This window comes from Struthio camelus, chromosome 1 (assembly GCF_040807025.1).
Source record: "Struthio camelus isolate bStrCam1 chromosome 1, bStrCam1.hap1, whole genome shotgun sequence".
Lineage (NCBI taxonomy): Eukaryota > Metazoa > Chordata > Aves > Struthioniformes > Struthionidae > Struthio > Struthio camelus.
The window spans coordinates 207724393-207752180 of NC_090942.1; the positions used below are offsets into that span (position 1 = coordinate 207724393).

Genomic DNA, 27788 nt, shown 5'->3' on the forward strand with positions numbered 1-27788 from the left:
GTAGCACATGCTAAATGCTGCACAGCTGGGAGCAAAAATGGTCAAAATGGAGGTCAGCATGGAAAAGCTGAAAGCTACCATGAGATGCCAATGGTGTCTTGCTGCCAGAGAGAAGTTAGCATATTTAATCTATGATAGAAAAGTGTGTGAAAGGAGAGAGAGCAGAGGATGCAAGAGGAATGAAAAAGAAACTGGAATCTGAAATATTTACTGAGGACTTGCATCCCCCCCAAAGCAAGCTCAGTAGCCTGTATTAAACTTACCTGTTATTGTAATTTAGCAGAAGGGAGCCTGGTGCCTCGTATCTTGCACAGCACAGGCCAGAGAAAATCATGCAGCAAAAGTGTGTTAATGTGAGTGGTAGAGTCTGCAAATAGGAATGAAGGGAGTAGAGTAGGTGTGATCTTGAGTGACCTCACTGCTTTTTCCCTTGCTGTTCAAAAGTTCTGGCTCCTGGTTGCACAATCTGCAACTTTCCTCAAATAGAGAATATATTTTGGGTGGCAGTGGATAAGATACAAGGGAGGGATATTGTCAAATAAAATTTGTCCCGCTGAATTTGGTGCACTGCTTACTGGAGGTGAAACCAAAAGTGAGTCCATCCCAAAGAACTACTATCATTTTTTTTTTTTCTGTAATATCATAAAATTAAGATTCTTTATATGCTATATATATTACAGAAATGATGTTAGAAATATTTTGTGAGAGTTGAAAAAACTCCAGCGTTATTTTTTATATCTTATAAAAACAACAGTGTGGAGCTGGATCAACAGTGTAGAGGAAAAAACAAACAAACAAACAAAAAAAGGCCATCACTTTTCAATAATCTGTTACTGTTATTTCGTTAATCAAATGCATCGACTGAGAAGTGTTATCTGGCCATTTGTCTTTAGAACTGTGTTCTAACATTGTCGTGTAGATAGTAAAAATAAGATAGGAGTTAAGCAACAGACAAATCATTTACCAATACAATGTTTAAACCTCAATACCATGTATTTTTTATATTGCATATTTATAGGAAAACTGTTCTTAGAAATTTTTATAGAAGTCTTAGAAAAAAGAACCACTTCTATTTTCTGTGTTCTTGTGCACTCTAAAGAGGTTGGACTAATTTATGAGTCGTACTACATACATTCAGGCTTGTTTTCATTGATAAAGCATTAAAAGAGTGCAATTAATAACTAAGAAAATAAACAGAAATGCTTTTTGAGAACTTATGGTGAAAAGTAAGAGCAACTCTCAGCTCTGGAGGTTCAGCAGCTGGAGCCTTTTCCCACTTACTAGCGTTATCATGATGGCTCTCTTTAAACTCTCTCATATTCAGATGTTCATTTTACTCTTCCTCCATTTAGTTTGTCTTTGCCCTTGTCCTCATTGCCCTCATCTGTTCCTTCTGTCCATTCCTTGTCCACTCCTTTGTTTTTCTTTTCACTTCCTCACAAGAGCTACGCTGAAACATCATTGGAGGAAACACAGAGTTACATAAAAGTCACTCCTATAACGTGGCTTGTCTTTTTTTTCCCCCAAGGAGAATGAACTGAACTTCCATTTAAAGTTGTCCCTCTTAGCTGCTGATCTACTGCTACCATTCTGTAGCATGCATACATTTCTTTCCGAGTAATAATGGTAATAGCAAGGTGAAAGTAACATTCAGTAAAACATCCCGAAAACCAAGAAGTGATGAACTAGTGAGGGAGGAACACTATGCCTCCGTGTGGCTTCCTCTCTGAGCTGGAGAAAAACAGTGTCAGGGCAGAGGGAGAGCTCCTTTACCTGCAAGTGTACAGAAGATGCAAGTTAGACCTGTCTATTGACAACTTTAGATAATCTAATCAGCAGCAGTCAGTGCCAGGGCTTGGTGTTTGTGCTTTGTCTATCCTGTATAGAGGATCTGCTTCTACACCCAGTTTCCTGAAGTTTGATGCCTGTACATTATGAAATTCATTGAAGCTGGGTTTAGTTTAAAGTATTCAAGTTCACTAAATGGCTGTCACAGCAGCACTTGCCCTATGAGTGATGGACATGCCCTCTGACATCATTCAGAGGCATTACAGCTGTTCAATTCTTTTTTTTCCTTTTGCATAAAGGAGGGGAGAGTTTTAGTGCCTCGGGATGAATGTGAATATTTCTGTCTTATCCTTATTGATTTCCTGTTATAACTTGGAACGTAATAGTGATAATAGCTTGAGCACACTGTTTTTCTCAGCAATAAACCATGTGATAAACTACTGGTCTTTTTGTCTCTTAATTTGCCCTGTTGGCAGCCACATTAAAGCTTTTTACATAGCACAGTGATAACTTTATTACTTTATTCAATTAAAGCAGCAGACAGACTGCATGGAGGACTGAGGTACAAATGTAGTTCACATCTGATGCACAGAAAGTCTAGTGCCTGGAACTGGATATTGATACTTACATGCACAACGTCAGCTTTGGGTCTGTATGGAGTAGTGCTTGGTCATTGCAATTTTTGCTGTTTAAGCCCAGTTGGATCTTGTTGGTATTTTACTGCTGCCAAGATACTAGGGTTTATAGGAAGAACATAATACTATTGAAGTAATACTTAATCGGCGTTCTTACATGGCATTGCTGGAGACATAATCTTATGTGTAAGAAATAAAAGCTGGAGACTTGTATTTTGCATTGTGACACACTTCAGAAGAGAAATTGGTTATAGTTTACTATTCTTTGATTTCTTTATCCTTAGAATATGATGTAGCCTTTTTCTTCAGCAGCTGGGTTTAAGCAGTGTCTGCTTAGTATCTTGTAAGTATTGATTACAAAGTTTCAGTACTGCTAGAATTGAACCATCTCTTCTCATCTCATAAACATTTATTATTAATTTATGGCATGGTAGGTGGGCTCAACCTACCTGTCTGTAGCTATCTAGACTATCTTTTTAATCAGTGAAAAGAAAGAAACACTTAAGAAAGCAATTCATTCCTACTTGCCTAGAAAATACATACGTATTTTAGGAGAAAAAAATGCTCTGTAATTGCTTGTTTCTTTTCAGTGACTATAGAGAAAACCTAGGCATTTAATTTGAACTGGATAAGTAACTTCAGGTGAGTTATCCTGTTTACTGAACCTGACTACAGGGACTGCGTTCACATACACTCAATGTAATTTTGGACTAGCTTGATCATGCATTGCTAGTAGCGGAGGCATAGAGCTCAGGGTAGGTGAGGAAGTTTGCCCAAGAAGCTGGGTAAATGCTTTGGTAATTAGTTCATGCTAAGTTTTATGCTGCTGCACCTGCATTGTTACAGCTATGCAGATAAGGTAGTGTAAAGATAATTCAGTGGTTGCCATTGCTGCAGACTGTCCTGTAGTCATATCCACATTCCTCAGTCTCTGAGATGGGATCCATCTGGAAGATGCTACGTACGTAATAGCTTATCTTGGGAGACTGTGACACCTGGCTTGTATTCATGTAAACTTAATATCATATCTTTGAAGCTAGTACCACGTAAGAGCTTAGTAGAATTGGCTGTTTCATCTGTTATTCCATCTCACCCTGAAGGCTGTACTGTTTTAATAGGTTATTTTAATACAGGGATTCTTTTTAGAAATGTCAGGTTGCTGTGCTGGAAGCTGTAATAGCTACATTTTTGTACAAGTTCCTACAGAAACTGGGCTCTGAAGAAGTATTTCTCTTTAGGGTTTGTTAAAGGAGGCCAATTGATGATACTTAGCATATGCTATGTTTAAAACATATTTAACATTAGCTAATTAGTTGTCTCAAACTGCTTGCAAGTTGGTTACTACAGAAGGAGAACTGAGGCCAAATGACCTGTCCAGGACCACAAAGGGAGTCAGTGAATATTACAAAGTGGTTCCTGGCTTTCATGCTGCAGTCACTTGCATGCACAGAGGTTATTTTAAATTGTGCAATGACTGCAATAACACAAGGATCAGACCGATGAATATAAAAATTAGAGCAAGTCAGGAGACGTTTTCTCTGCTGCACTTGTCCAACTTTCAGTAATTAATGCTATAGAGACTTGCTGGGCTGTAGATTGCATCCAAACCATCATATTTAATAGCTTGTGATGAATCCATCCTCTACAAATACCTAATCCTTTTTTGAACTCATTTATACTGTTAGCCTCTTCCACATCGTGCAACAGTGAGCTCCACAAGCTAATTACATGCTGTATGGAAACTGGTTCATTTTACTTGCTTGCTTTAAACCTGCTGCTTATTTCGTGTTTGTATGCACAATATCCACTTTCTTCAGTGGAATGTGTCTTCCTTCCATACTTGCCCCTGTGCAGAGGGCGGCGGAGGGTGTGAAGTATCAGAGAATGAGGCACTGAGTACTGTGTGCTTGTGCACAAAGTTACCATCCTTCTGTCTCTCATGAGCCAAGTAACACACAGTTGGAGTGACTGGCCTCTTTACTGGAGATTTCCTGGCTACAGGCAAGTAAAGAAATATAATCCTCTTGATTTTAACATCAACCTAACCATTTCTTGGCCTGATTTTCTTTGGCAGAAAAAGCTATCAGTGGCACTTCTGCTGACTTTCTGAAAAGAAACTGTATTTAGTGAAGTGTCTGACCTTCCCCACAACCTCCGTATTACAAACATGCTGTACCCTTTTCAGCCTAGGAATGAAAAAGCATTTAATCCTAAAAACATGAGACAGTTGTTTCAGTTAGTCTTAATTAAACCCCCTAAACCTCCTTACTCCTGCTAATTAAAAAAGAGAAAAACAAAGCTACATATAAACAGTCTTTAATACAAAAGCAATTGTACTTTTTATGTTGGATAGTGATAGTACACAAGGTGAGGGTCACTATCCTCAGAGATCTGAATGGTTTCTATTGTTTATTTTTAATACCAGATTATGTTTTATGTGCATTCGGTACTGCATTTTGAGGCTAGACTGATTAATTTCCTTTAGCCTTCATGAGAGAAAGAAATGGGGTTAAACTCGTCTGTGTCGTTGATTTGTCCCGTAAGGCCGCTCTGTAGTGGATCCATGGTGCTGGAAGTGGAACGTGCAAGTCCAGCAGAACGTTGTCTGCCGGTTAGTGTCTTCCCAGCTCTGTGAGCATCACCCTGGATTACTCAAGAGCACTAGGAAAAAATTTTCAAGGTTTCTCCTTGATTATTGTTCACTTTCTAGGCGGAGTTCCCTTTTGTACGAGGATGACATTTTTCCTGATTCCTCTGATTGGTTGTTGGAGACCTTCCCCCAGGCCTTCCCACAGCAGCTGCACATGATCGGATGTCCATGCAGTTCAGCCAATGCTTTTCAGGACAGGAGACTTCCCCTTTCTCTCATCCTTATAGTAAAGGAGGTGGCAGGTGCTTCATCTCTGCACTCTGCTGGGCAGTTAGCCAGCCATTCGTGGGGAATATGTTTCACCTTTTGAAGGATCTAACAGTGGAGGAAAGAACATCATCTCCAGACCCTTCCATTCTTTTTGAACTGCCATTGGGCTAACAGATGTGAATCTAAAATAAATTCTATCTGCCATAAAATGTCTTCTGAAAACTCATACAACTTGTAATAGAAAATAGACAAAAATATACCTTATTTGGAATATACTCTAGACTAAAAAGCTTTATACCTGTTCTATTTTTATCTGTGATAGGTCAGGACACTAATAGCAAGTTTATCACTGTTCTATTTTTATCTGTGATAGGTCAGAACACTAACAGCAAGTTTATCACTGTCCAATAAATCCTATGGCTTCTGAGAGTAATTCCTCTTGAACTCCTAACATTTCTGTAAATTCTAAATGTAGAATTCCTGTTCTGTTTGACTGATCTGTTAGAGCCTGGCTTACTTTGTAGTATTTTCATAATGGTTCACTAATTTTCCCAAGTGTTAGTAGTACCTCATTGCAACTCCCCGAGTCACTTTTTCCCCACCCTAAAGACTAAATTATGCCTTAAGATAATGATTCTTATTGAAATAATTTATGATCTTCTCCCAGGATAGATGTGGGCGAACTCAGGAGAGATTGCTCTGTCAAGCTCCCCCTCAAGAGAAGCAGCTTGAACGTTCACAAGGGATGGCCACACACCCACTGAAAATAGCAGTTAAAGCACTGGAATGTTGTTTGTGTTTGTTGTATGCTTTATACTCAAGATACACAGGGCCACCCTGGAAGAAGCAAACGTGATAAACAACAGCTAATTCGTACTTTGCCTTGGGAAGCCAACGTGGCTTCCTCAGCAAGGGGCTGAGCATTGCTCGGGCCGTGAATGCAGATCTCCTGCTGCACATAGCTGGGAGGAATCATGACACCTGAGCTCGAGAGAGCAGTGAGCGATTCCTTGTCTGGTGTCCAGCACTGCTAGATGTTGGCTGCACGCAGAGTTGGTGGAGAGCGGCAGGGAGGGATCTGGACTGCCTCCAAGGTGCCTGGTTTCTGGGTGGTGACTTTCACTACATAGGGAGTCGGGGAAGCTGGGTGAGATGAACCACTTGTCTTTTCCTGGCCATAGCAGCTTAGGTGGGCACCTGAGTACCTGGGAAGCAGGGGAATGAATAGACACCGTTCCTTTATTTTGCAGTTGGTCAGGAACGAAGAAAGTCTTGATGCATTCATATGCCATGGAGTAAAGCCTATTCTTTTACTTTTCAGCATGAAGCGTCATGGTTGTTTATGCAGGCAAGGCTCTGAATAATTTCCATTTTATAGTAGTGGAAGTAAAGCACGTCAGTGTTACCTGTACCTGAGCATTTGTGTTCCACCACCGATAACAGTAACTCTCATTGATGTTTCTTTTTCTGTAGTACTGCAGATGTATGGGATTTTCTAGTGCAGAACCATGTGATTCTGGCAGACTTTCTGTCCGTCACAAGTAGCAGTCCTTTTCTTAATGACCAAACAATTTTTGACATGACCAAACATCACTTATATATTGAAGTTTTTATGAAGAGCTGTCTGCAGAGGAATTTTCTTTGAGTTGTTCCTGACACTGAATTGCTGCAGATAGTGGACAGGTACTTCTGCAAGTGAGTCTGCCAGTCCTTCATTACCAGCACAAGGTACAGAGAAATGTTGGCGCAGTGAGTGAAATGTGGATCTATTTGAGGATGTACACCCTGGAGGCTGTTAGCTTCATCACAACATTTAAGGCTTCCCCAGTGATGGTACTTTATCTCTCTTGTGCAGTAATACAGCAGAGCTAAAAAATGACTGCATAACTGAGTGTCGAGTGCATCTTTTTTTTTTTCTTCTGGATACAAATTAAGCAGCATGAATTTGTCTTCTTAGACTAATAACGGGCCTGTGATATTTTAAATTTACTGCTTGGAGAGCTTTAACAGAAAGCAAATACGATGCTAGCCTGATCTCTAAAAGAGCAATCTTTCACACCTTTTTTTTTTGTATACTTAGGTGTTTTTTTTTTTTGCCTTAGTCATTGAACCTGCTTCTAGGAGAGCAGTGAAACAGTCTTGAATGCCTCCTCCTGCCTCTTTTTTTCTGATGATTTTAGTACTAACATTTCAGTCAATTTCATTTAAGTGTATGACATTTTCTGTAGTAAAAAGTACTGTTGAAACTGCAAATGGCTCACTCTTCCTGCTTGTCTGTAAGGAAGGTAGGAAAACATTGCGCCTGTCACTTTAGAGAGGAAAATCAAAGTAAAGAGGCTCCTGGCCAAAGTGCAAGTATTAAAAAGACTGCTGTGACTTTGCTAGAGTTCAAGTCAGTGGCAGAAAAGAGTTTTGACATCAGAATTACTATGTTTATGTGTTGAGGATTTGCACAGCTGACTCTTTTCTTGCTCTTTCCAGTAGCTAAGCTTGCATCTCATGAAATTGCAGTGCAGTCCTGGGCACTCTGTCCCTTGCCAAACTCCTTTGGTCAAAGCACATCTCTGGACATAGCTCTCCCTGTTCAAGGACTACAAGAGAGAGGCTGCAGGGTTGCAGTGTAGGTCCCCATGTCTTCCTTAACAAGGCACCTTCCCCAACAGCAGTTTTGCTCCATAAGCAAAGTCGAGCCCCCCTTCTGCAAGCTGTCAAGTGACAACTTGAAGTTAGCATCTGCTTTGTGACCCAGAAGCACCAGGTTCACTCAGATTCTTGATCTATACATTTTCACAGTACAAAAAAAGAATAATATATCTCTTTCTCAATGGATGACAATTATTTTCTCCTGCTTGTTCATATCTCAACTTGCATGTGGGTAAAAGATCAGACCGACTTAAAAATGTTCAAAGGCAGCATTCTTAAAATGCTGTTAAAGAGTCAGAACTACCTTAAATATATGGTATATATTTTGGCTTTAGGTAATTATTTTCCCTAAGATTTTTCATTTAAAAAGTGATTAATTAAGCAAAATAACGTTGTCTGTAATTAATGACTTTATCTGTTTATTTCTGATAACTTTGTCTTCAAAGTTTCAGAACTGCAGAGCTCATCCGCTCGCCCTGTACTTTTACTCAGAAGCTGAAATTAGAAAGCAAGCTGTTTCTGAAGTTTTTTTTTTTGTTCAACTCTTAGTTGGTTTCAGCTTGGAATGAATTATTCAGTGAACCAAAAATATTTAAATAAACTGTCAAGAAAGATATATTATCTCTGTATTTGCAGAAGAGACTAGTCGTGTCAGAATCTCTTTCAGCATTTCTAATTCCAGATACTTAACCACTGTCTCCCGTTTAATTTTTTACTAATAAACCACTTCAGTTATTTGACTTGTTATAAAACAAGCAAAAAAAAATCATTTAAAACTTTAAAACAGTACAAGCATGTACTGCTTGAATTATTCAGTATAAGTAAGGCAATGTTAATATTTTATGTTTTAATAGATATCATCATTTTCAATTTAATTTTAAATAGGTTTATTCAGAGACAGATGCATTCAAATGCAGTAGTGTAATTTAAGGAAATAATGGTTGGGTTCTGCTTGGTCATTTTTTGATTGATCCTAACCCTCTTGTAGTTGGGCAAAAGGCATCTTTCAGAGTTAACTCTATGAGATTCTATTCCTTAGATCAAAGGAAGCTAAAGCTTGTGCAGAAGCACAAGTACCCATTCAATTGTGAGCGATCCTAAGAGTCCTTTTTATCCAGATCCATCCTCATAGTCGAGCTCAGGAAGTGCAGGCTAGATATGGTGGACGGTGAGGTGAATTGAGAACTGGCTGGATGGCAGAGCTCAGAGGGTTGTGGTCAGTGGCACAAAGTCTAGTCGGAGGCCTGGAGCTAGCGATGTCCCCCAGGGGTCAAAACTGAGTCCAGTCCTGTTCAGCTTACTCATCAGTGACTTGGGTGAAGGGACAGAGTGCAGTGCCTCCTCAGCAAGTTTGCTGATGAGACTAAACTGGGAGGAGTGGCTGATCCCCTAGAGGACTGTGCTGCCATTCAGAGGGACCTGGACAGGCTGGAGAGCTGGGCGGAGAGGAATCTCATGAAGTTCAACAAGAACTGGGTCCTGCCCCTCGGGAGGACTAACCCCATGTACTAGTACAGGCTGGGGGTTGACCTGCCTTCCAAGCAGCTCTGCCGAGAAGGACCTGGGGAGTCCTGGTGGACAGCAAGTTGACCATGAGGCAGCAATGTGCCCTTGTGGCCAAGAAGGCCAATGGTCTCCTGGAGTGCATTAGGCAGAGTGTTGCCAGCAGGTCGAGGGAGGTGATCCTCCCCCACGCTGTGCTCAGCCCTGGTGAGGCCACATACTGTGTCCAGTGCTGGGCTCCCCAGTACAAGAGAGACATGGAGCGAGTCCAGTGGAGGGCTGCTAAGATGATGAAGGGACTGGGACATCTCTCCTATGAGGAAAGGCTGAGGGAGCTGGGCCTGTTCGGCCTGGAGAAGAGAAGACTGAGAGGTGATCTCATCAATGTGTACAAGTGTCTGAAGGGGAGGGTGTCAAGAGGATGGGGCCAGACTCTTCTCCGTGGCATCCAGGGACAGGACAAGAGGCAACGGGCACAAGCTGAACCACAGGCAGTTCCACCTGAACGTGAGGAAAAAATTCTTGACTGTCAGGGTGACAGAGCACTGGCACAGGTTGCCCAGAGAGGCGGTGGAGTCTCCTTCCCTGGAGATATTCAAAACCCGCCTGGACACAATCCTGGGCAACGTGCTCTAGGTGACCCTGCTTGAGCAGGGGGGTTGGACTAGATGATCTCCAGAGGTCCCTTCCAGTCTCAATCATTCTGTGCTTCTTTGTGTTTTTACTGGAGTCTTTCCTAGGCAGAGATGAGGAGGGCCAGTAGATCGAAATCAGGTGTTCCTGGCTCTGTGCCCCATGCATGTCCACTGTATGATCTCTTGCATTATTTGTAATATCCACGAATAACTTCAGCCTACTGTTGTGAGGTTCTTATTTTAAATTGTTCTGTTTAATGGATTCTGTACCAACTCCATTTCACTTCTTACTGCACATGAAAACTACTCCTGCCAAGGTGTATGAGTTCTCTGAGGTTTATGAGCTCTCTGAAGCAGTCAGCTTGGTAGTACTCTTCTGAGGTAGTTTTTTGGCCTTTCTTCTTCATTCATGGGCATGGAAAAGAGAGTTTTTCTGTCTTGGGTCCTACCATCTGAGTATGCTTATGACTTCTGTCATTTCTTTCTCCTTTATTCATCATCCTTTCCTACTCTATAAAATCTTTCTTTTGCAATATGTTGCTGGGGATCCTAGATGTTCATCAGGAATGGTTATATTTGTCAAGAGTCCATGTGAAGCAGCTGACCTGGGAAAACAATAATTGAATGTTTGATGGATTGAGTGAATATTTAATGAGGATCCAGGGAGCAGAGGAGAGGGGCTGTAAGGAGCTCCTGAAGTACTGGATTTCCCCTCTGGATCTCATCTCCATGTCTGATCTAAAAGAGCTGAAGCCAGCTGCCTCCAGGCATTGGAACACAGCAAGTCATAATGGGTGATTCTCATCCCTGAGACAGTCTTCAAAAGCTCTTCGGTCAGCACAGAAATACCATTGCAAGTGGGCAAGAAGAGAAATCCCTTGACCCAAGAATGACACAAGCCAGGAAAGCTTCATCATATCCCCACCACAGATCCCACCATCAAATTTAGAATGCAAATCCGCATTCACTGCCAGGCTGATACAGGAACGCTGGATCTTGACAGAAACGAGTCAGACGTTGCCCCAAACTGATGCAGACCATTTTTATTTTATTCTTAATTTGGTGGCCATTTTACTCCTTGCGATTGTCTTGAGCTTGTAGGAAGGACACTATGTGAAAAATAGCACAAGTAAATGGGAATATACGTCACTCAACTTTATCTTTTTAAAAGTAAATTCATCCCATTCTAAGATGCGCAGAGGATGAACTTTCCAGAGGAGCCTGTCTTTCTCGACGGGCTAGAGAGAAAACCTAGAGATGACAGGCATGGACAAGATATCTCTCGTTTCGATCACTATACCTGGAAAAAAAATGCCTTGGGTAACTTAACATGTTTTTATTTCCTACTTTTTTGGATGCAAATGGAGAGAAAACTCCCTTTGTGGTTACCAGTCACCGCGTGAGGAGAGAGCAGGCACCTCAGGACTGCTCCATTCCCTTGAGGGAGAATTTTAGGTAGGGGTAGTTACATGACACAAATTGTGCAGTTCAGTCTTTCTGATCAGAAAACTTCAGTGACCAGATAAGTGTTAGCTTTGCCTTCTTTTTCTGGAAATTGTAACTCAAAAATCCTGGGTCTCTGCGTAGGCCTGCATTCCTCAATATGGTGATGTTCATTTCGTTGTGGCTTTCCTTGTTGAGAAACTTTATTGACGAGCTTTCCACTTCTAAACCTATGAGCAAATAGTGGCCAAAATATCTCTGTCAAATCTGTTTAGCTGAGAAAATACCAAATTTATTATCTTGCTTGCTCTGAAAGCCCCAATCTTTCCACCTCTGTCAGATCTCTAAGCGGCCGTGCCTGTTGCTCAGGACTCTGCTGGAGCGTGTGCCAGACCTAAAACCACACTGGGGCTGGCAGCTTTTCCTCTGACACATGGAGCCAATCTCTGTCTGCAAACTGAAGCCCGGCAAGGCTGAGAATAAGGAGAGCACTGCTGAAGGAGAGGGGGTGAATTTCCTTTGGCCTGAAGGAGGCTTTTTTGGATTTTTTAAAAGCAGCATACCATTTGCTCATTCTGATCCCTGGATGATACGGGATAGTTGCAGTGAGTGAAACTGTAGAAGTGACCAGAGTTACGAGGAGTCTGTCAAAGGCAAAACAGTATCAAGTTGTGGTACTTTGCCAAAATGTGTTAGGCACAGATTTTATAAAGCCGCCTTATCTGCTATGCAAAATAAAAGATAAAAGTAGGGGTGATCACAAGGTCAGGCACCAGACTGGAGGTTCGCTCCAGCTGAGAAGCAGCAATTACAGTCTGACCTGTAGAGGCAGAAAGGATTGCCAGACCATTTGAAATCTTCATGAACAACCACGATTTGTTCTGAGAATAATATATTTTATGACTCTTGTTTATTTTTCATTACATTGATGAAGTGAGAGATTCTTCACATCTCAGTTAATAGTTGGAGTAAATAGAGTATCCTTGGGTTTCTTGTTTAAAAGTATAGTGCTCTCTCTCTTTTTCTCTCTTCAGATATACAAAAGCTGGCACTGATGCAAGGCATTTTGCAGTCCTCTAATAACCCAGTCGTAGAGATCTCACAGCCTAAAAAGGTCAGAGTGGTTGTGCTAGTCTTACAGGCTTCTGATTTCTCACTTGGGGTCAAGTAAGTGGCCTTTATTCCTGTGAGCAACTCCTACTGTAAGAGAGTGGCCTCACTGATATCATATGAAGTAAGGTTATTTGGGAACAGAGGAAACTGCAGGTTTATATTGGTGCCGTTTACTTCCAGCAGTATGCCTGTTACCAGGTCCCAGTCCCTAGAATGCAAAAATACTGGTGTAGGTGATAGAGTGGATCAGATGGGTCACAGTCCTTTGCTCGCACATGCAACCCATCAGAAACTGGAAATAGACTGCGATGAAGGAACACAGTAAAGTCATTCTGCATAAGCAGAAAATGAGGAAACTCACTTGAGGTGGAAGGGTCCGTTCTGAGGATGTTGTACACCCTTTTTATCGAGCGGCTGTTCTATCCTGCCTTCCTCCAAAGCTTTCCCTTAGCAGTGACAGAGCTGCCACTTGGCCTCCTGTGTTTGTAAGAAGTCAGGGTTGTGAATGTTCCTGTGGAGCTTGGCTGTTTCCTCCTAGGAGGGTTGGCCAGTGATTCCCACTAGGACTCCTAGCCCTATCTTGTTGCTCTGCTTCAGGTTTTCTCTATAACAACTGCCAAAGCTCTCTCCTGGTCAGAACGTATTGCATCTAGCTCTAGACATTCTAAGTTAAGCACCTAGCCCGGACTGTTTCAGTAAACTTCCTCTACAGTCAATGGAAATAGGTAACCACCCCTTTAAGGTAATTCATCCTATCCTAAAAGAGATATTTAAGGTAGATAATATGAACCATCTGGATATATCTGTCTCTTTGGTGACAACAGAGGCAGCTTAAACTTGATACCTGATTCTATATGATTAGAGTTGGGCAGAAGAGATTCTACCCACTAAGCCTTAATTCTTCATCCATAAAATGGAAAGAATAAAGCTCTGTGCCTAACAAGAGGTGTGAGAATGTGGTTGTATGGATGTTTTAGTTGATGATTTAGACACTTCCTTGCACTGAAAGAAAATAAAGCACTGTAACGTTGTGGTGCTGCTGGTTCCACAGATAGATGACCAAGATTCCTTGTGATTTCATCAAGTGCTAAGTGAACTAAGGTCAAACATACTTAGTTTCCTTCCTTTTTTTAACATTGGTAAGATTTACATTGTTTAAGGAATTTAGTATTTAAAGGGTTTTATGTGTAATTTAGTTTGTTGATAGTGGGATAAGGAGCAATGTTAACACCATGACTGAGGTTTTGTTTGCTGCAGGATTATTTGTCCCTGTTTTGCATAAGGAAATGTTCATAAGTGCCTTACTGTTTTTGTAATAAAAGTTAGTATTACTTTAATGGCTAGCTGTGCTCAAGAAGAAATTACACCTACAGTGCAAAATTGTTATTCTGAAGCAAAATCCCAGATACTTAGTACCTAATTTGTGGAATTTACAGTTTTAGAAAGCAATTTATTTACATGATATTTCATAAAAAGATTAATATTTACCATGTATTAGAAAAAAAAACTAACTTGTTTTTATCAGGAGAAAAAGAAAAGTTATAAATTGTAAGTGTACACTGGTCTTTTTTTGAAAGCAGAGCTGTAGTAGACATAGGGTAGTAAAAATTGAATCTGCTGTCAGAGTCTGAAATTTTGTTGCCATGTGTAAAAATGTGTGCTAGAACTCAGATATCTGGCTGTTATAATGGATTTTCAAAGGCGTTGTGTTTGTGCAAAAAAATCCAAATGTTGGAAATATTTGAAATATCTGCATTATGTTATAGTGGGACTGACTTGCTTATAACTGAGACTGCCAGCTTCTCTGCAAGAGAGTGGTCTGTTTTACATTCTCAAACACATGCCTGCCTTCAACCACAATATATTTTTCTTTTTTTAACCTTAGTATATAACCATGCTATTCAAATATGCACATAATTTTAAAAAATGAGCTAGCTTTTGGCGTTAGGGCATTTGTAACAAAGCACCCATCCCATTCAGTATTTGGGCAGATGCCTGTAACTAAAGTGAGGCCTTATTTTTCTCTTGTAAATTTAGTATTAATATGTCAAAAGATGCCAGACATACTCTGGAAATCAAAATATGGTTCTGTATTAATTGCCTGTGAATTCCTTCTCCTTCCTCACCAAAAACATCAGGAGTCTTGAATTTCTGATGTGGATTCTTCTTTTTCATGTTAAACTGATAAATAGGAGGGAATCTGACCTGTATGAGTTTTGTAATAGTAGCTTGCTGTAGATCCTGCATAGATGGCAAATAAAGCTCAGAGGAGGTTTGAAGGCACTAAGTATTAGGTCTGAACAAGAAGAGATGAAGATAAGAATCTGATGGCTGCTAACTTGGGAAAGAACGTGTAAAACCCCTGTTGTTCCTACAACTTCGACTGGGATCCTTAGCAATCATAAAATCTTTCTGTATCTCAGTTCTCCTCTGTACAATGTTAATAATAGCAGGTATTGATTTTGTGGACTGCTGGGGGATTTTCTTCTCTCATTATACAACGCTATGCCTTATGATGCAGTAACATCCTTTTTTTTAACACAGACCTGCATCTTCTCTTGCAATAATACTCCCTTGACTTACAGCAGCTTTTGAAGATATGTGTTAACAATTTTAATGTACTATGGTAATGCTGGCCACAAAATACCATGGATATGTTGCCTTATAAACTGTTTTGATCTACTGGGACTGAAATTTAAATTCTGAATATTCCTGTTCAGTTCTTTTTTTTTTTTTTTTTTCTTTTATGGAGTATGCTCTTGCACAGACAGCATTGGAAAAGTCATTAAATACATAACTTGCTATTTAGCTTTGTACTGGACTGGGAGATGGTAAGATTCTGTCCTTTGACATTTTGTCCTTTGAATTTGACTCTGTCTGGGTTGTACAGCTAGTAGCTTGGAGTCAGTAGAATCTCCTGGTAAGGATTTTTTTTCTTTTTCCTTATTTCTAATTTACTAAAAAGGATTTTGTATAGATCAACTTTTTGTGAAGGTGTTCCCTCCCCCCAACCCTGAAAATCCAAAGAAGCCCTTCACATGAAGCTCACTTACATGTTTTTTCTCTCCTGGAGCAGGATGATATGTGTCATCATTGGTGGGAATGTGGGGCAATGCTGAGACAAAGGCAGGCTGAGCGAAGATTCTCAGACCGTGGTCCAGCCTTTACCCAGTCATTTAGAAAACCTCATCAGCAGTAAGTTTATTAGGATTGCATTAATAGCAAATGTCATCCAGTTTGGTTTGTAGGGAGCCTCAGATGAAGTAAATAATTTCTGACCTATTCCTCCTTTTTGTCTGCCCAAATATCTGCTAATGCCACTGCAATTTGGCTTTTTACCAGGCCTCAATACTTTGCTTGATATCAGATCATCTAAAGAGAAGGTTAAGATTTATTTTCCTGTATTTTTATATAATGACAGTCCTATCCAGCAATTATATTTAAAAAAAACATACTGTGTCAAGAGTAAATGTACATTTCAGGTTGAGAGAATCTCAGTGCAAGACCTATGGCGTATTATTACTGTTTAATGGAATGCACGGTGACAGGTTCAGACTAGTTTTATGCCATCAGAAAGTAATTTGACTGATACTTTGATTTGCAAGGTTTTAGTGTGAACTAAGCAAATTATAGTAGAAGGTCATGAAATTCAGAAACTCTAAGTTAGGCTTTTATTTGAAGCTTGAGAGACGATGAAACAGTTCAAGCAAGCAAAAGCATTCCGGTGTTTGTAGTTTGTCATGTCATTGATCTTAGTTTAGTTGGTAATTGCTTTTAATGCACTGCAGATTCCCCCATTTTGTTCTGCAGTCTCATATAATGTTCAGTATTGCAGTGTTCATCACCAAAATTTCACTTGTAGTCTTGTGGGCTCAATCGTAGTTGAGCATTATATTGAACTACTATATCATTTCCTCATTGATGATATTTTTAAAAGGTGAAATTTTTATATGAAAGAAAATAATTCAGTGTTATCCGAATGCAATCACAAAACACTTAGCAATTTTAAAAAAAGTATTGAAACTAATAGATATCATTGCTTTTATTTCAGAAGAAGCAGCTGTCACAATGTTAAAAGATCCGATACCAGTTTAAAATCTGTATTTCGATAGGGTGATTCACCTTTTAATGCTGCTAACAGCATACGTTTCTAATCCTAAAAGAATAATTGTTACATTCTGCTGTTCTACTCAGACAGACCAGTCTGAAAGAATAAAAGAAAAGAATCAGTCCCCAGTCACAAGCCCAGTCTTCGGTTCCTGCACTGTAGAATAATGTTGCTGAACTTAACGTTTCTGATAAAATAGAGAGAAGGTTAACAGGGTGCAAAAATTCACTATAAAAAAAGTAAAAGCTGTTTTGTTGGAGTGTGTGAAACAAGCTGACATGAAAATATACGCAGGTTTTAGTAGGCTTCCTCAACTTCAAATATATCCACAAACAGACCTTCTAGTTTTACTGTGGCAGGTGAGTGCTTCTGGGCTGATTTGTATACTACATGACATGAATGGAGGAGTTATAAGCTCTTGAAATGTGAATGATTTTGTCTTTTGTTAAGTGTGTTATGTGTTGAGGGGTGGAGGTAATGAAATTGCAAGTTGACCTTTTGATATAGCAGCATTAGCAATTGCTGCTATAATAATCGTCCTCCTTTCTGTTGTACGAGACAGTGGAAATTACAGCTGTACACATTGCTCCTAATTTTATGCATGAGCTTGTTTAGCAGCCATCCGTCACTGAAGTGCATCTTGTCTCTTTATTGTGGCTTTTAAACAGCCAGTAGCGTGCACACTGTGTTGGTGTATAATATTGAATCCAGGCTGACCAGAGCGAGCCATCATCATATGTGCGTTCTTGCATCAGCCAAACTACGTTGCCCCACTCCTCTGTCCTTGATGAGAGGTGGTGGTGAATGTTGTTCCTTTTCCCAGTGGAGATTAATCATGACCGTGCCTCAGCACCGGGCAGCTACAGAGCGGAGCAGTGTCTGACCTGTAGTTTTATTTTGGTTTGGGCTTTTGTGGGCTTTTTTATGTTTAGAGTAAGGAGAGAACTGGTGCTGGATGATTATGGTGACAAGAGAGGTCAGTGGAACTAATTCAAGAGTTACCTTATTAATGGTATATCACATTTAGTGTCTTTGGGCCTTGCCTTAATTCATGAACTGCTCTCCTACTGAGGTGTATAACCTCAGTAAGCCAAATACGGGTCTTTTTGCAAAGGCCTTATTAAAGCAAAAGCTGCATTGCCTTTCTATGAACATTTTGCCCAAATAAATTTTTGTTAAAACAGTGTAATGACTAGAGGAAAGATCAAAGTGCCACTGGGCAGGCCGAAGGACCCACAAAGCTGAAGAAGGCAAAAGGGCTTGCTTAGTTGCGCTGTGACTTGGTTTAAGTTATAAGGAAATCTAAAGACTGAATCTTAGTGTGATGGATTCAGGGAACAGAAAGCCATGAGTGGATTTTGAGAGGGGTCAAAGACAAGGTCAAAGAGACGGTCGTGAGAGAGGACTTCCACTAGAATTTAGTGGTAGGATAGAAAAAAAAGTAATAAATATTTTATAAGATTGAAGATAAAAGGAGTGGTGCTTCGTCATGCTCAAGGCATAGAGTCACATTGATGTTACCATGTTTATTGGCTGCCTCACCTTAGAGGCCTAGACCTGAGTAATTATTGGCACTGAATTAACTTTGTGGTCCTGGAACTGATCCCAATGGATCTGGGAGATAGTGTGTTAGGAGGATATCATGGAGAAAACTTGCATTGTCAGTTTAAATACAAACAAATGCAGTTAATCAATTTTTGCAGACTATTGTTTTAAATTCCAGTTTATTTTCTTCTCTCAGTTTCTCACAGTGCCCAGCTTTCTCTGTATCCACCTTAGAACCCCTGAACTCCAAACTCTAGAATTTATCCTTGTTTCCCTGGCACATAGTGGCCATGTTTGTAACAAAGAGACAGGCATTGCTGAGAGCAGTCACACAAAGTGGCTCTTCCCATACCTAAAAAACCAAAAGCAGATTCATGTGAAGGAAGGCAGAAAGGAATGCGGAGAAGAATGCAGAGCAGTCAGAAGATCTGAGTGAAATTTATCTCATGAGGTTAGTGGTAAGACTTCATTTGATTGCAACGGAGCCAGGAGTACAACTTTGGATTTCATTTGCATCATTGTCATTAATTTGCTGTCAGTTCCCCACATGTAAAATGAATATGGTGACACTTTCCCATCATTGTACAGTACTGCAGGGGTCACTGGAAGGAAAGTCTATACTAAATATGGGTAGTTACTTGTTTTAGTATTATTTTATTACTGGCTTATCTTGGGATAAAAAGTGTGGGGAGGTTTCGCAGCTGTTTTCAGACACCTTCTGAGTAGACTCTCCCTTTTCTGACAGCTGAGGCCACTTCACCCTTTCTGTCATTCTGTTTGTCCCGTGAAACAAGACCGATAGCCACAAAGTGCTCAACATCTTTAGCGTGTGGCATTAATTCTCCCTCTGTCTAGCATCTTGCAGCTGTTAGAGATGTATAATTTCTCTGCAGGGTAGAAAATATTCACTGCAGCTGTAGATCCCGGGAGATTAGTGGTGTTAATATGCGGCCACTAGCTAGAGAGGATATTTACATCTCAAGCAGGCCTTTTGGTTTATTATCAGAAATATACAATTTTTGAGGTGAGTTTCTGTTACAGCTTGTCTTCGTCTCTATTTTTTTAAGTTGTTGTCCCTCAAAGGCTTTCAAGCGGCTTTTTATCTTCACGGAAATTTATCTCCAGTTGAGAAGAGCAGATGGGCAGCTCACTTCAGACGCAGCAGGGAATTAGGTTTGTGAGCCTATTGTATAAGCAAGCTGGATTTAGGATCTGTTATTTGCCCGTCTTTGAAATTATATTATGAATTCAGCCAGAGTACTATGCTTTTTAGAAGCTGTGAGTCTTGCACAGTAGTTTCTGTATGTGTGTACTATTATAGTACAGTGAGTCCGTAGATTCTGTGCCTCAGATACATTTTCCTCTGATTATGAGTTTTCAGCACATTTCTTTTGGGTCATTCAAGTTACAAACTGCATTTTAATATAAATTCCGACATTGTGTCTCTTCTGTGTGTTGTGCATGTCATAATTTTGCATAGATAACACGCTTTTAAAAATATGCATTTTAAAATAAAAATATCCTGTAAAAATGAACTTGGGATGACAGGAGACTGCCAGTAAAAGTTACTAAAAATTTTTTGGCAGACACCAAGTTAATGCCTCTTCTTCCTACTTGTAAGATTTAGTTCAAATATTGGTGGTGCTTAAGCAATACCATGTGTTCAAAGAAGGGAGTATGTAGCAAAGGAACATGCAGATTTGGAAATAATGCATGAAGAGGCTTGCCAGGTTTGTAGCTCCATCTGTGCAGTCTCCCTTAATGCATGATTGCACTGAAGTAGTGGTTTCACCTGTGCGTACGTCAGAGGATCTGTGCATCACGCCTGAACAGAGAGGCTGCATGCTGAAACCCAGAAGGAGCAGGTGTTGAATTATAGAGAGTAGGACTGATGTTAGGAGCAAGGCTTTTGGTCACTGGTGCTGTTCAGGAAAAGCTCATGGATATGCACTTGCATGGAGTGACCTGGCAGCTGGATTCATTCTGTGGTATCCCGTGGAGGGCTTCCTTCAATTTCCCATCCCTCCACCTTAAATACCATCTGCTCTTCTAACAGCATTGGACTATCTTCACCCTCCCTACACAAGCAGCTGCTCTCCCCACTGCCGCGTCCCAGGGCAATGGCAGCCTACTCCCACTATTTCCCTACTTAAGTAGGTATCTCAGTCCTCCAGCAACAACAGATTACTCCTTCTCTCCCCCTGGAAACAGCAGCCTACTCACACCCACTCGCTCAGAGACCGCCAGCATGGCCCATAGCTCTGTGAGCCAGCACTGGAGGAGGCATTTGGCTGCTCAGACAGCCGTTCTTGTGCTCCCCAAGGAAAAGATAGCAGGCTGAATGACAGTGCAGGATTTTACCCACAGGCTGCCAGTTGGGCCATGCTGTTCTAGCACATTCCAGTTCTGAATAGTGTAAAGTGATATAGCAGGAGTACAGATGCGGTTTGCTCACTGGCTTTTTGCTTTGCAGCGTTCCTGATACATGCTGTACGCGTATCACTCTTTTCTTCTTTTCCTTTAATTGAAAATTATTGCATAAGAGGTAACTGCTTTTTTGCTGTGTAGAGGCCTGGGTCAATTCTCTCTGTTGGCCAAAGAACAGAGATTCTGGTACAACTTCCATCCAATTTTAAATACACAGTAACGCATGCCTATGAAGGCATCTGCTGCTCTATTGACTGCTTGCATATACGTTTTTTTGCTGTTCTGCTACTGGAAAGTCATGTGTTTTCATACTTCTAGGAGGAAAAGGTATCAGGATACTAGAAAATTCAGAATCACAGAACAGCTGGAGTTGGAAGGCACATCTGGAGATCATCTAGTCCAATCCCCTGCTCAAAGCAGGGTCAGCTAGAGCAGGTTGCCCGAGACCATGTCCAGTCAGGTTTTGACTATCTCCAAGGATGGAGACTCCTCAACCTCTCTGGGTAACCATTTCCCATATTTCACTACCCTCAAAGTAAAAAGTTTTTTTCTTCTGTTTAAATAGAATTTACTGTGTTCCAGGTTGCACTCATTGCCTCTTGTCCTTTCACTGGATACCACTGAGAAGAGCGTGGCTCCATCTTCTTTGCTCCCCCCATCAGGTATTTATACACAGTAATAAGATCCCCCTGAGCCTTTTCTTCTCCAGGCTGAACAGTCCCAGCTTTCTCTGCTTCCCCTTTAATGAGAGACTCTCCAAGCCCTTAGTCACCTTTGTGGCCCTTCACTGGACTTGTTCCAATGTGTCCATGTTTGTCTTCTAGTGGGGAGTGCAGCACTGGACATGGCACTCCAGATGTGACCTCACCTGTGCTGAGTAGAAGGGAAGGATCACCTCCCTCATCCTGCCAGCGTTGCTCTTCCTAATGCCACCCAGGGTACTGTTGACCTTCTTTGCCATGAGTGCACTTTGCTGGGCCGTGGTGAGCTTGTTGTCCACAGGGCCTTTTCTGCAAAGGTGATCTCCAGTCGGTTGGCACCCAGCCTGTCCTGGTGCATGGGATTATTCCTCCCCAGGTGTAGGGTATGACATTTCCCTTTGTTCAACTTCATGAGGTTCATGTTGGCCTATTTCTCCAGCCTTTTGAGGTCCCTCTGAATGATGGCACAACCATTTGATGTATGAGCCACTCCTCCCAGTTTTATATCAGCTGCATACTTGCTGAGGGTGCGCTTTGTCTCACCACTTAGGTCGTTAATGAAGATATTAAACAGTACTGGCCCCACTTTTGGCCCCTTGGGTACACCACTGATGACTGGCCTCCAGCTAGACTTTGTGCTGCTGATCACAACCCTTTGAGTCTGGCAGTTCAGATAGATAGTTTTCAGTCAACCTCACTGACCACTTATCTAGTTTGTACTTTGTCAGTTTGTCTATCCCATCCTCATGTTACGGGAGACAAATGTTGAAAGCCTTGCTAAAGTCGGGATAAACGACATCTCTCCTCATCCACTCAACTAGTCATCTCTTCCTAGAAAATGGTTAAGCATAATTTCCTCTTTGTAAATCTGTACTGACTACTCCCAGTCACCTTCCTGTCCTTCATGTGTCTAGAAATAGTACACAGGATGAGTTGTTCCATGAGCGTCCCAGGGACTGAGGTGAGGCTGTTGGGCCTGTAGTTTCCCAGATCCTCCTTCTTGCCCTTTCTGAAGACTGAAGTGACATTTACTTTCTTCCAGTGCCCCGGAACCTCTCCTGATCATCATGTCAAAGATAATTAAGAGTGGCCTTGGAATGACATTGGCCAGCTCGCTCAGTATTCACGTGTACATCCCATCAAGTTCCATGGGCTTGTGTATGTCCAGTATGTTTAAGTGTTCCCTTAACCTCCGTTGAGGTTAAGTCTTCCTTGTTCCAGACTTTCCCACTAGATCTCAGGTGCCTGGGATTGCTGAAGGCCAATCTTACTGGTGAAGACTGAGGCAAAGAGGGCATTCAGTACCTCTGCCTTTCCTGTGTCCTTTGTGACCAGCTCCCTGCTCCCATTCATCAGCAGGCCCACATTTTCCCTCATCTTCCTTTTGCTGGACTCCTCTTTCTTCTACCACCCTATCTCATGGGATTCTTCTAAGCAGGTCCCTGAACAGGCCAAAGTCTGCTCTCCTGAAGTCCAGGGTTCCGGTCCTATTTGCCTTGCTCCTTCCTCTCAGGATCCTGAATGCCACCAACTTGTGGTTGCTGCAGCCAAGGCTGCCCCGACGTTCACATCCCTTACTGGTTTAGTTCTTCCTTGTTTCCGATTATCAGGTCCAGCAGAGCAGTATCAAGTCCATCAGAACTGGACACAACTGGAAAACCCCCAAGAATGGGAGTTTTAAAACTTACCTTTGAAATGGGTTGAGCTTTCTTGAGCTATTGGTAGCCTTTATTTATTACATTCACTTTTTTCTCTCCTGAATGAAAGCCTGTTTTGGCAGGCAGCTACATGACAGTGCATAGGTTGGAATAGCAGGACTTTTAAAAGGGTCTTGTAATCTCTCATGCCTCCATTTTTGAGACCTAAAGCTTTAAAGAAGGCTTAGTAAACAATGTACATATTTGTTCCACATTTCAAGCTTCTTTTTCTCCAGTTGGTTACCTAGAAATCACCGTTCCCTGCAAATCTTGGTCCATATGGGTTTATATTGTGACATAGGACATTGTAGGTGACATTGCAGGAATGCTTCTTATCTGATCCAGTCAGTATTATCTTATAATCCTTTGCAACATCACCTACAATAACAGAGCCACAATATAGTTATTCCTAGCCAAAGTTTTCAACAGATTGGTATTTTTAGGAATTCTGTTCCTGGATGGTCATTGGGAGACAGTGGGGCTTTGAATATAAAGCATGGAAGCGCAGTGCTATCTGAAAAGCCTTTTTAAAGAAATGCCAAAATTAAGGACGTAATGAAATCAATATTTTTGTTTCCTCATGTTGCAGAGAGGTTAGATTGATCCTGTTGACATTTGTTTGTGGTTGTCACATTGGTCTCATTCTGACCTGTTACCGCTACCAGTGCAGGCATATGCCTCCCTGCAGTTTGGCTTTGGCAAAACACATTAATACAGAAATGCCTCAAATCTTGCATCTGATGTTGCTTTTACCAGGTTTAGTTCCACTTTCTTTCCTAGAGCTGCGTTCTTTCTCAAGGACAAGTCAGTGTTTGACTCTTAGCTTCTTCAGAAAATGCCAGTGGTGATATAATCAGTTCCTTACTGTCAGTGTGTCAATTCTCAGTTGGCTAGCGCAGCAATAGATTAAAAACTTAAGTGGGTGGAAAAACAGCTTTAATTAATTAAAATGGCTCATAATTATTTCTAATGTTACTGTTCTCTGAGGACATAGATAGTCACCCATGAATATGCTGCATTAGCTTTAAAAAGACTAATTTCTCCAAAAGGGAAGGATAATTTTATATAAGTAGTTAACCAGTAACAGCCTATTTAGCTATTTCCATACATTTCCTTTATGAAAAGGGGGGCTATTGACATGGCTCATAAATGATAGGTTACACTAAGTAACCTAATTCTGCCTTTTTCTGCATCTAGCTGAACCCATGGAGCTCAGCTAGTTAGCCTTGGTGAGCAGGCACGGTATTTGCCCCTGGGTACGTTCAGGTAAGTAAATTCTTTATTGATAAGAAGCTGTGCAGCCCATAGCGCTATATCTTTGGGTTATTCAACATCATCTTCTTCCCCAAGAGCAATTTTATGACAATCTAAGCTTTTGAGTACCATCCTTTTCCATGATCAAATTCACTCTCTCTCTAGAGGCTGTGCAGAGACTAGAAAATCTGATATGTCTTAGAAAATTGAGCTCCAACATTCATCTTTAGTATCTTTTTCTACATCTGTAGCACTGCCTCTGGTGAGTACTTGCCAGGAATGCTTTTCTTGTGTATTTATAGCATTATTTCTTTTGTAAACTAAATCTTTTTTGATAGACTTTGGCTTTTGGGCTCATTTTTATTTGTATCTCTCCTTGGGTAGTCAAGACCTCTAACATGCAGTAATCCACTGGAATGAGAGAAGAGGATTCAGTGTACCTTAGGTTTATGCAAGTTTTAGGATATAATTTGAACAGGTTTTTTTAGCATCATTATTGTTCAAGTCTTCCAGATCTTTCGTGATGTAATCTTGTAGTTCATGGCTTCGAAGTGTATTGATCATATAAATTATCTGACTAAGCAAACAGTTGTGGTGAAAATGAAGATTAAATACATGAAATGTTGAAAATGTGTCAGCAGGAATGTTTCTTTGAGCTGTATGTATATAGTTCATAAATCTCAGAACACTGGGAGGAGGAATTGACTGCTCATCTATCTGTTTATACTCCCTTCCATCAAGTTCTGTGATCCAGAACATTGGGCTGCCCAGGTAATGGTTTAAGTAAACCGAGGCTGACCAATAAGACCATAAAGTTTGTTTTGTAGGTTGTGTTGTCCGTTTGTTGATCTTCTTTCCCAAGCGTACGTGATGCCTACAGTGACTTTGCAAACACTGGCCATTTCTCATTGCCAATTACTTGAAAACGTCCTATCTGAAGAAAAAGGAGAAATGGTAAGCTTAGCTTGTACATCATAGCTAACGACTTCACCCTGTCCGCCCTGTTGACCGTTACTATACCCCTTCCTCACCCAGAATTAAGTGTACGCTTTCTTTCTTTCTCATGAGAAAACTTTAGCAAACATTGTGTAACAGTCCATTACACAACTGCAAATTTAGCTTTTTTTGGAGTCCTATGATTTGGCCAAAGTAGTGGCCTTCCAAACTTCCTAGTGTCTGTCACAGCAATTATATGCAGTTCTAAGCCTTGGGAACTCTCTGTAGCTGATAGCCTCATCCTATTCATTTTGATATTTTTTTGCCTGCGACTTCCATATGAATCGATCTGGGCCATAAAGATTTTCTTATGTGGCTGCTAGGTAAATGCTGCTACTTAATAACCTGGATAATCTTGATAACCTGAGTAATCTTAATAACCAAAGAGATGAAGGAGGTGAGTCTAGTGTTTGTTTTCTTCCTTCAGTTGATTCATGTTGGGATTTTACCTTCCTTCCTCTTTCTCTATTTCGTTATCCTCTCATCTTCATTTCTGAACTGGTGAGATTTACAATATGCAAAAATCCCTACAGTGCAATCACTGCTGAGACTGCAGCTCTCCTAGAAATACCTGCAGTAACTTTCAGCTGATGCAGTTGTCAGCATGCTGTGCTGTGCTGTGCTGTGTTGTGATAGCTGCACTGCTATCAATACTGAGATAGCTAATTTAAAGATAGTTCAAATATGTTCCCTTGAGCTCTAGTGACTGAAGTGTTGACTGTGAATAAGTACTCTGATTACACAGTGAGTAAGTATTCTGAATAATATATGGCACATACCCAAGAAGATAATGGAAAACGGAAAAGGAAGACTGCTTTTCTTCATTTTGTAGGTATTCAGTTTAACTGCTGGAAATTAAAAAGGTGCAGAAAATTATGGTGGGGGCGGGGGAGGGGGGGAGAAGCGTACATCATCATGATAGAAATCACAGTGTTCATTTCTTCTTGTGATAATGGTAGCATTAAAATTCTGAGCATCACAACAGTGTGCATGCAGCTGATGCATTCTAGGAGCAAGCAAATATAATCCAACCAGTGCCTGGATTTGCTAGCAGCTCTTGCAGTTGGGAGGGAAGAGCCAGGCCCGCATTAAAGCTGTTACTATTTGTGCACTGACTCAGGATTCCAGAATAGCATATTGTCTTGCAGTCCTTTCAGAGCTGATCCAGTGAACTTTGCTCCACATCTGCAGTCCCACATCTGTTTTGTTAGACAGCTGTAAATACTTTAGAATCACCATAATAAAAAAAGAAACCTTTTCAAAGGAATGTGTAGTTTGGCAGGAAATAAAATGGCCACTTCAGCACTGGTGACAGAAAAATCTGCCTTTAATTGACAGAAATAGCTTTCTCCAGATTCACGTCTAGGCACAATATCTGAGAATATGTATGCCCTGAAATACCCTGGGGGTTAGCATGTAGCATAGAAATGCAGTTTAATTTTTGTTACTTTATAGTCTTCCTTGCTGTGTTTCGCTGTGAATTCTCCTCCACTTTCGTGCATTGCTACACCAATTCTCTCTCTCTCCCTTCTCTTTCTCAATAAAGATTGAGAACTTATAGAAATTATTTCAGTTGCTCTGCTAGTATTTTTTCCAGGACTCTTGTCTGCTATTATGAACATGAACTCTGTGGAATAGAGCCTCTTTGCAACCCAAGAAATTCCAGAGGCACAGATCTGACCTGCAGCTACTTCAGGTCTATTGAAGTAATTCTGGAAAACAAAATGTTACTTGGTGAGCTGTAACTTATAAACATGGTCAGCACAACCTCTGTATGCTCTCCTACTCTGAAACTAATGCAGAAAACAGAGGCAAAACATATTTCACCATTTTTGTCATGCACCATGAAATATTTTATAAAACTCTAGGGCCTTCTAAAGCTGCAGACTCAGCCTGTAAGAGACAGTAGAATCGCCTTTGGGCAGTGAGGATTGCAGATTTCCATAGCTATCTTCCTCTACAAGCATTCTGTCTCCTTCTGTTTTGTGGGAGTTTACGTCAAACCATTCAGCCGTGAATTTACAAGCCATAAAACTGCATTATTCAGTTATGAAGTAGCAACCTCATCACCGTGACTTCAGCGAGTGCTCATAAAATCCAGAATCAGATTTATAAGCAGCAGTATTGCCTGTTATGTCTAGCATGTGGACTTTCCAGATTTCATCAACAGCTAAAGTAAGATTCTTTAGAATTTAGGATATGCATTCTTTAGAGCAGACATATTATGAGTAGCCTTTCTTTGTAAAGGACTAGTTGGATTAAAAAAAAAAAAAAGAATCATGTCATGTGGAGCCCTTCACTTGAGGAGAAATTATCCCCTTGGACATGATTTTCTACACTGTGAATGAACTTTCAGGTTCTTTGTTGTTTTTCCTGAAAGCAATTGTCATACAGAAAGCTGCTATTCTTTCATGTCACAATCCATATAGTCCCGCAAAAG

At 40.8% G+C, this 27788-nt stretch overlaps 1 protein-coding gene across 7 annotated transcripts in view; it reads left to right on the plus strand.

Moving 5' to 3' along the window:
• PDGFD (platelet derived growth factor D) overlaps positions 1-27788 on the plus strand; it is a 149961-nt gene that overhangs the window by 25757 nt on the left and 96416 nt on the right. Inside the window, exons 1-2 of one of the 7 annotated variants that reach the window (XM_068930367.1) lie at positions 21019-21203; positions 21283-21362. The exons of the other annotated variants lie outside the window; for them this stretch is intronic. Of the exons in view, the coding sequence (XP_068786468.1) occupies positions 21149-21203; positions 21283-21362 (135 nt within the window). The 5' untranslated portion in view covers positions 21019-21148. Of the gene's footprint in view, positions 1-21018; positions 21204-21282; positions 21363-27788 lie in introns of those variants that run through there. 7 annotated transcript variants of the gene reach the window in all.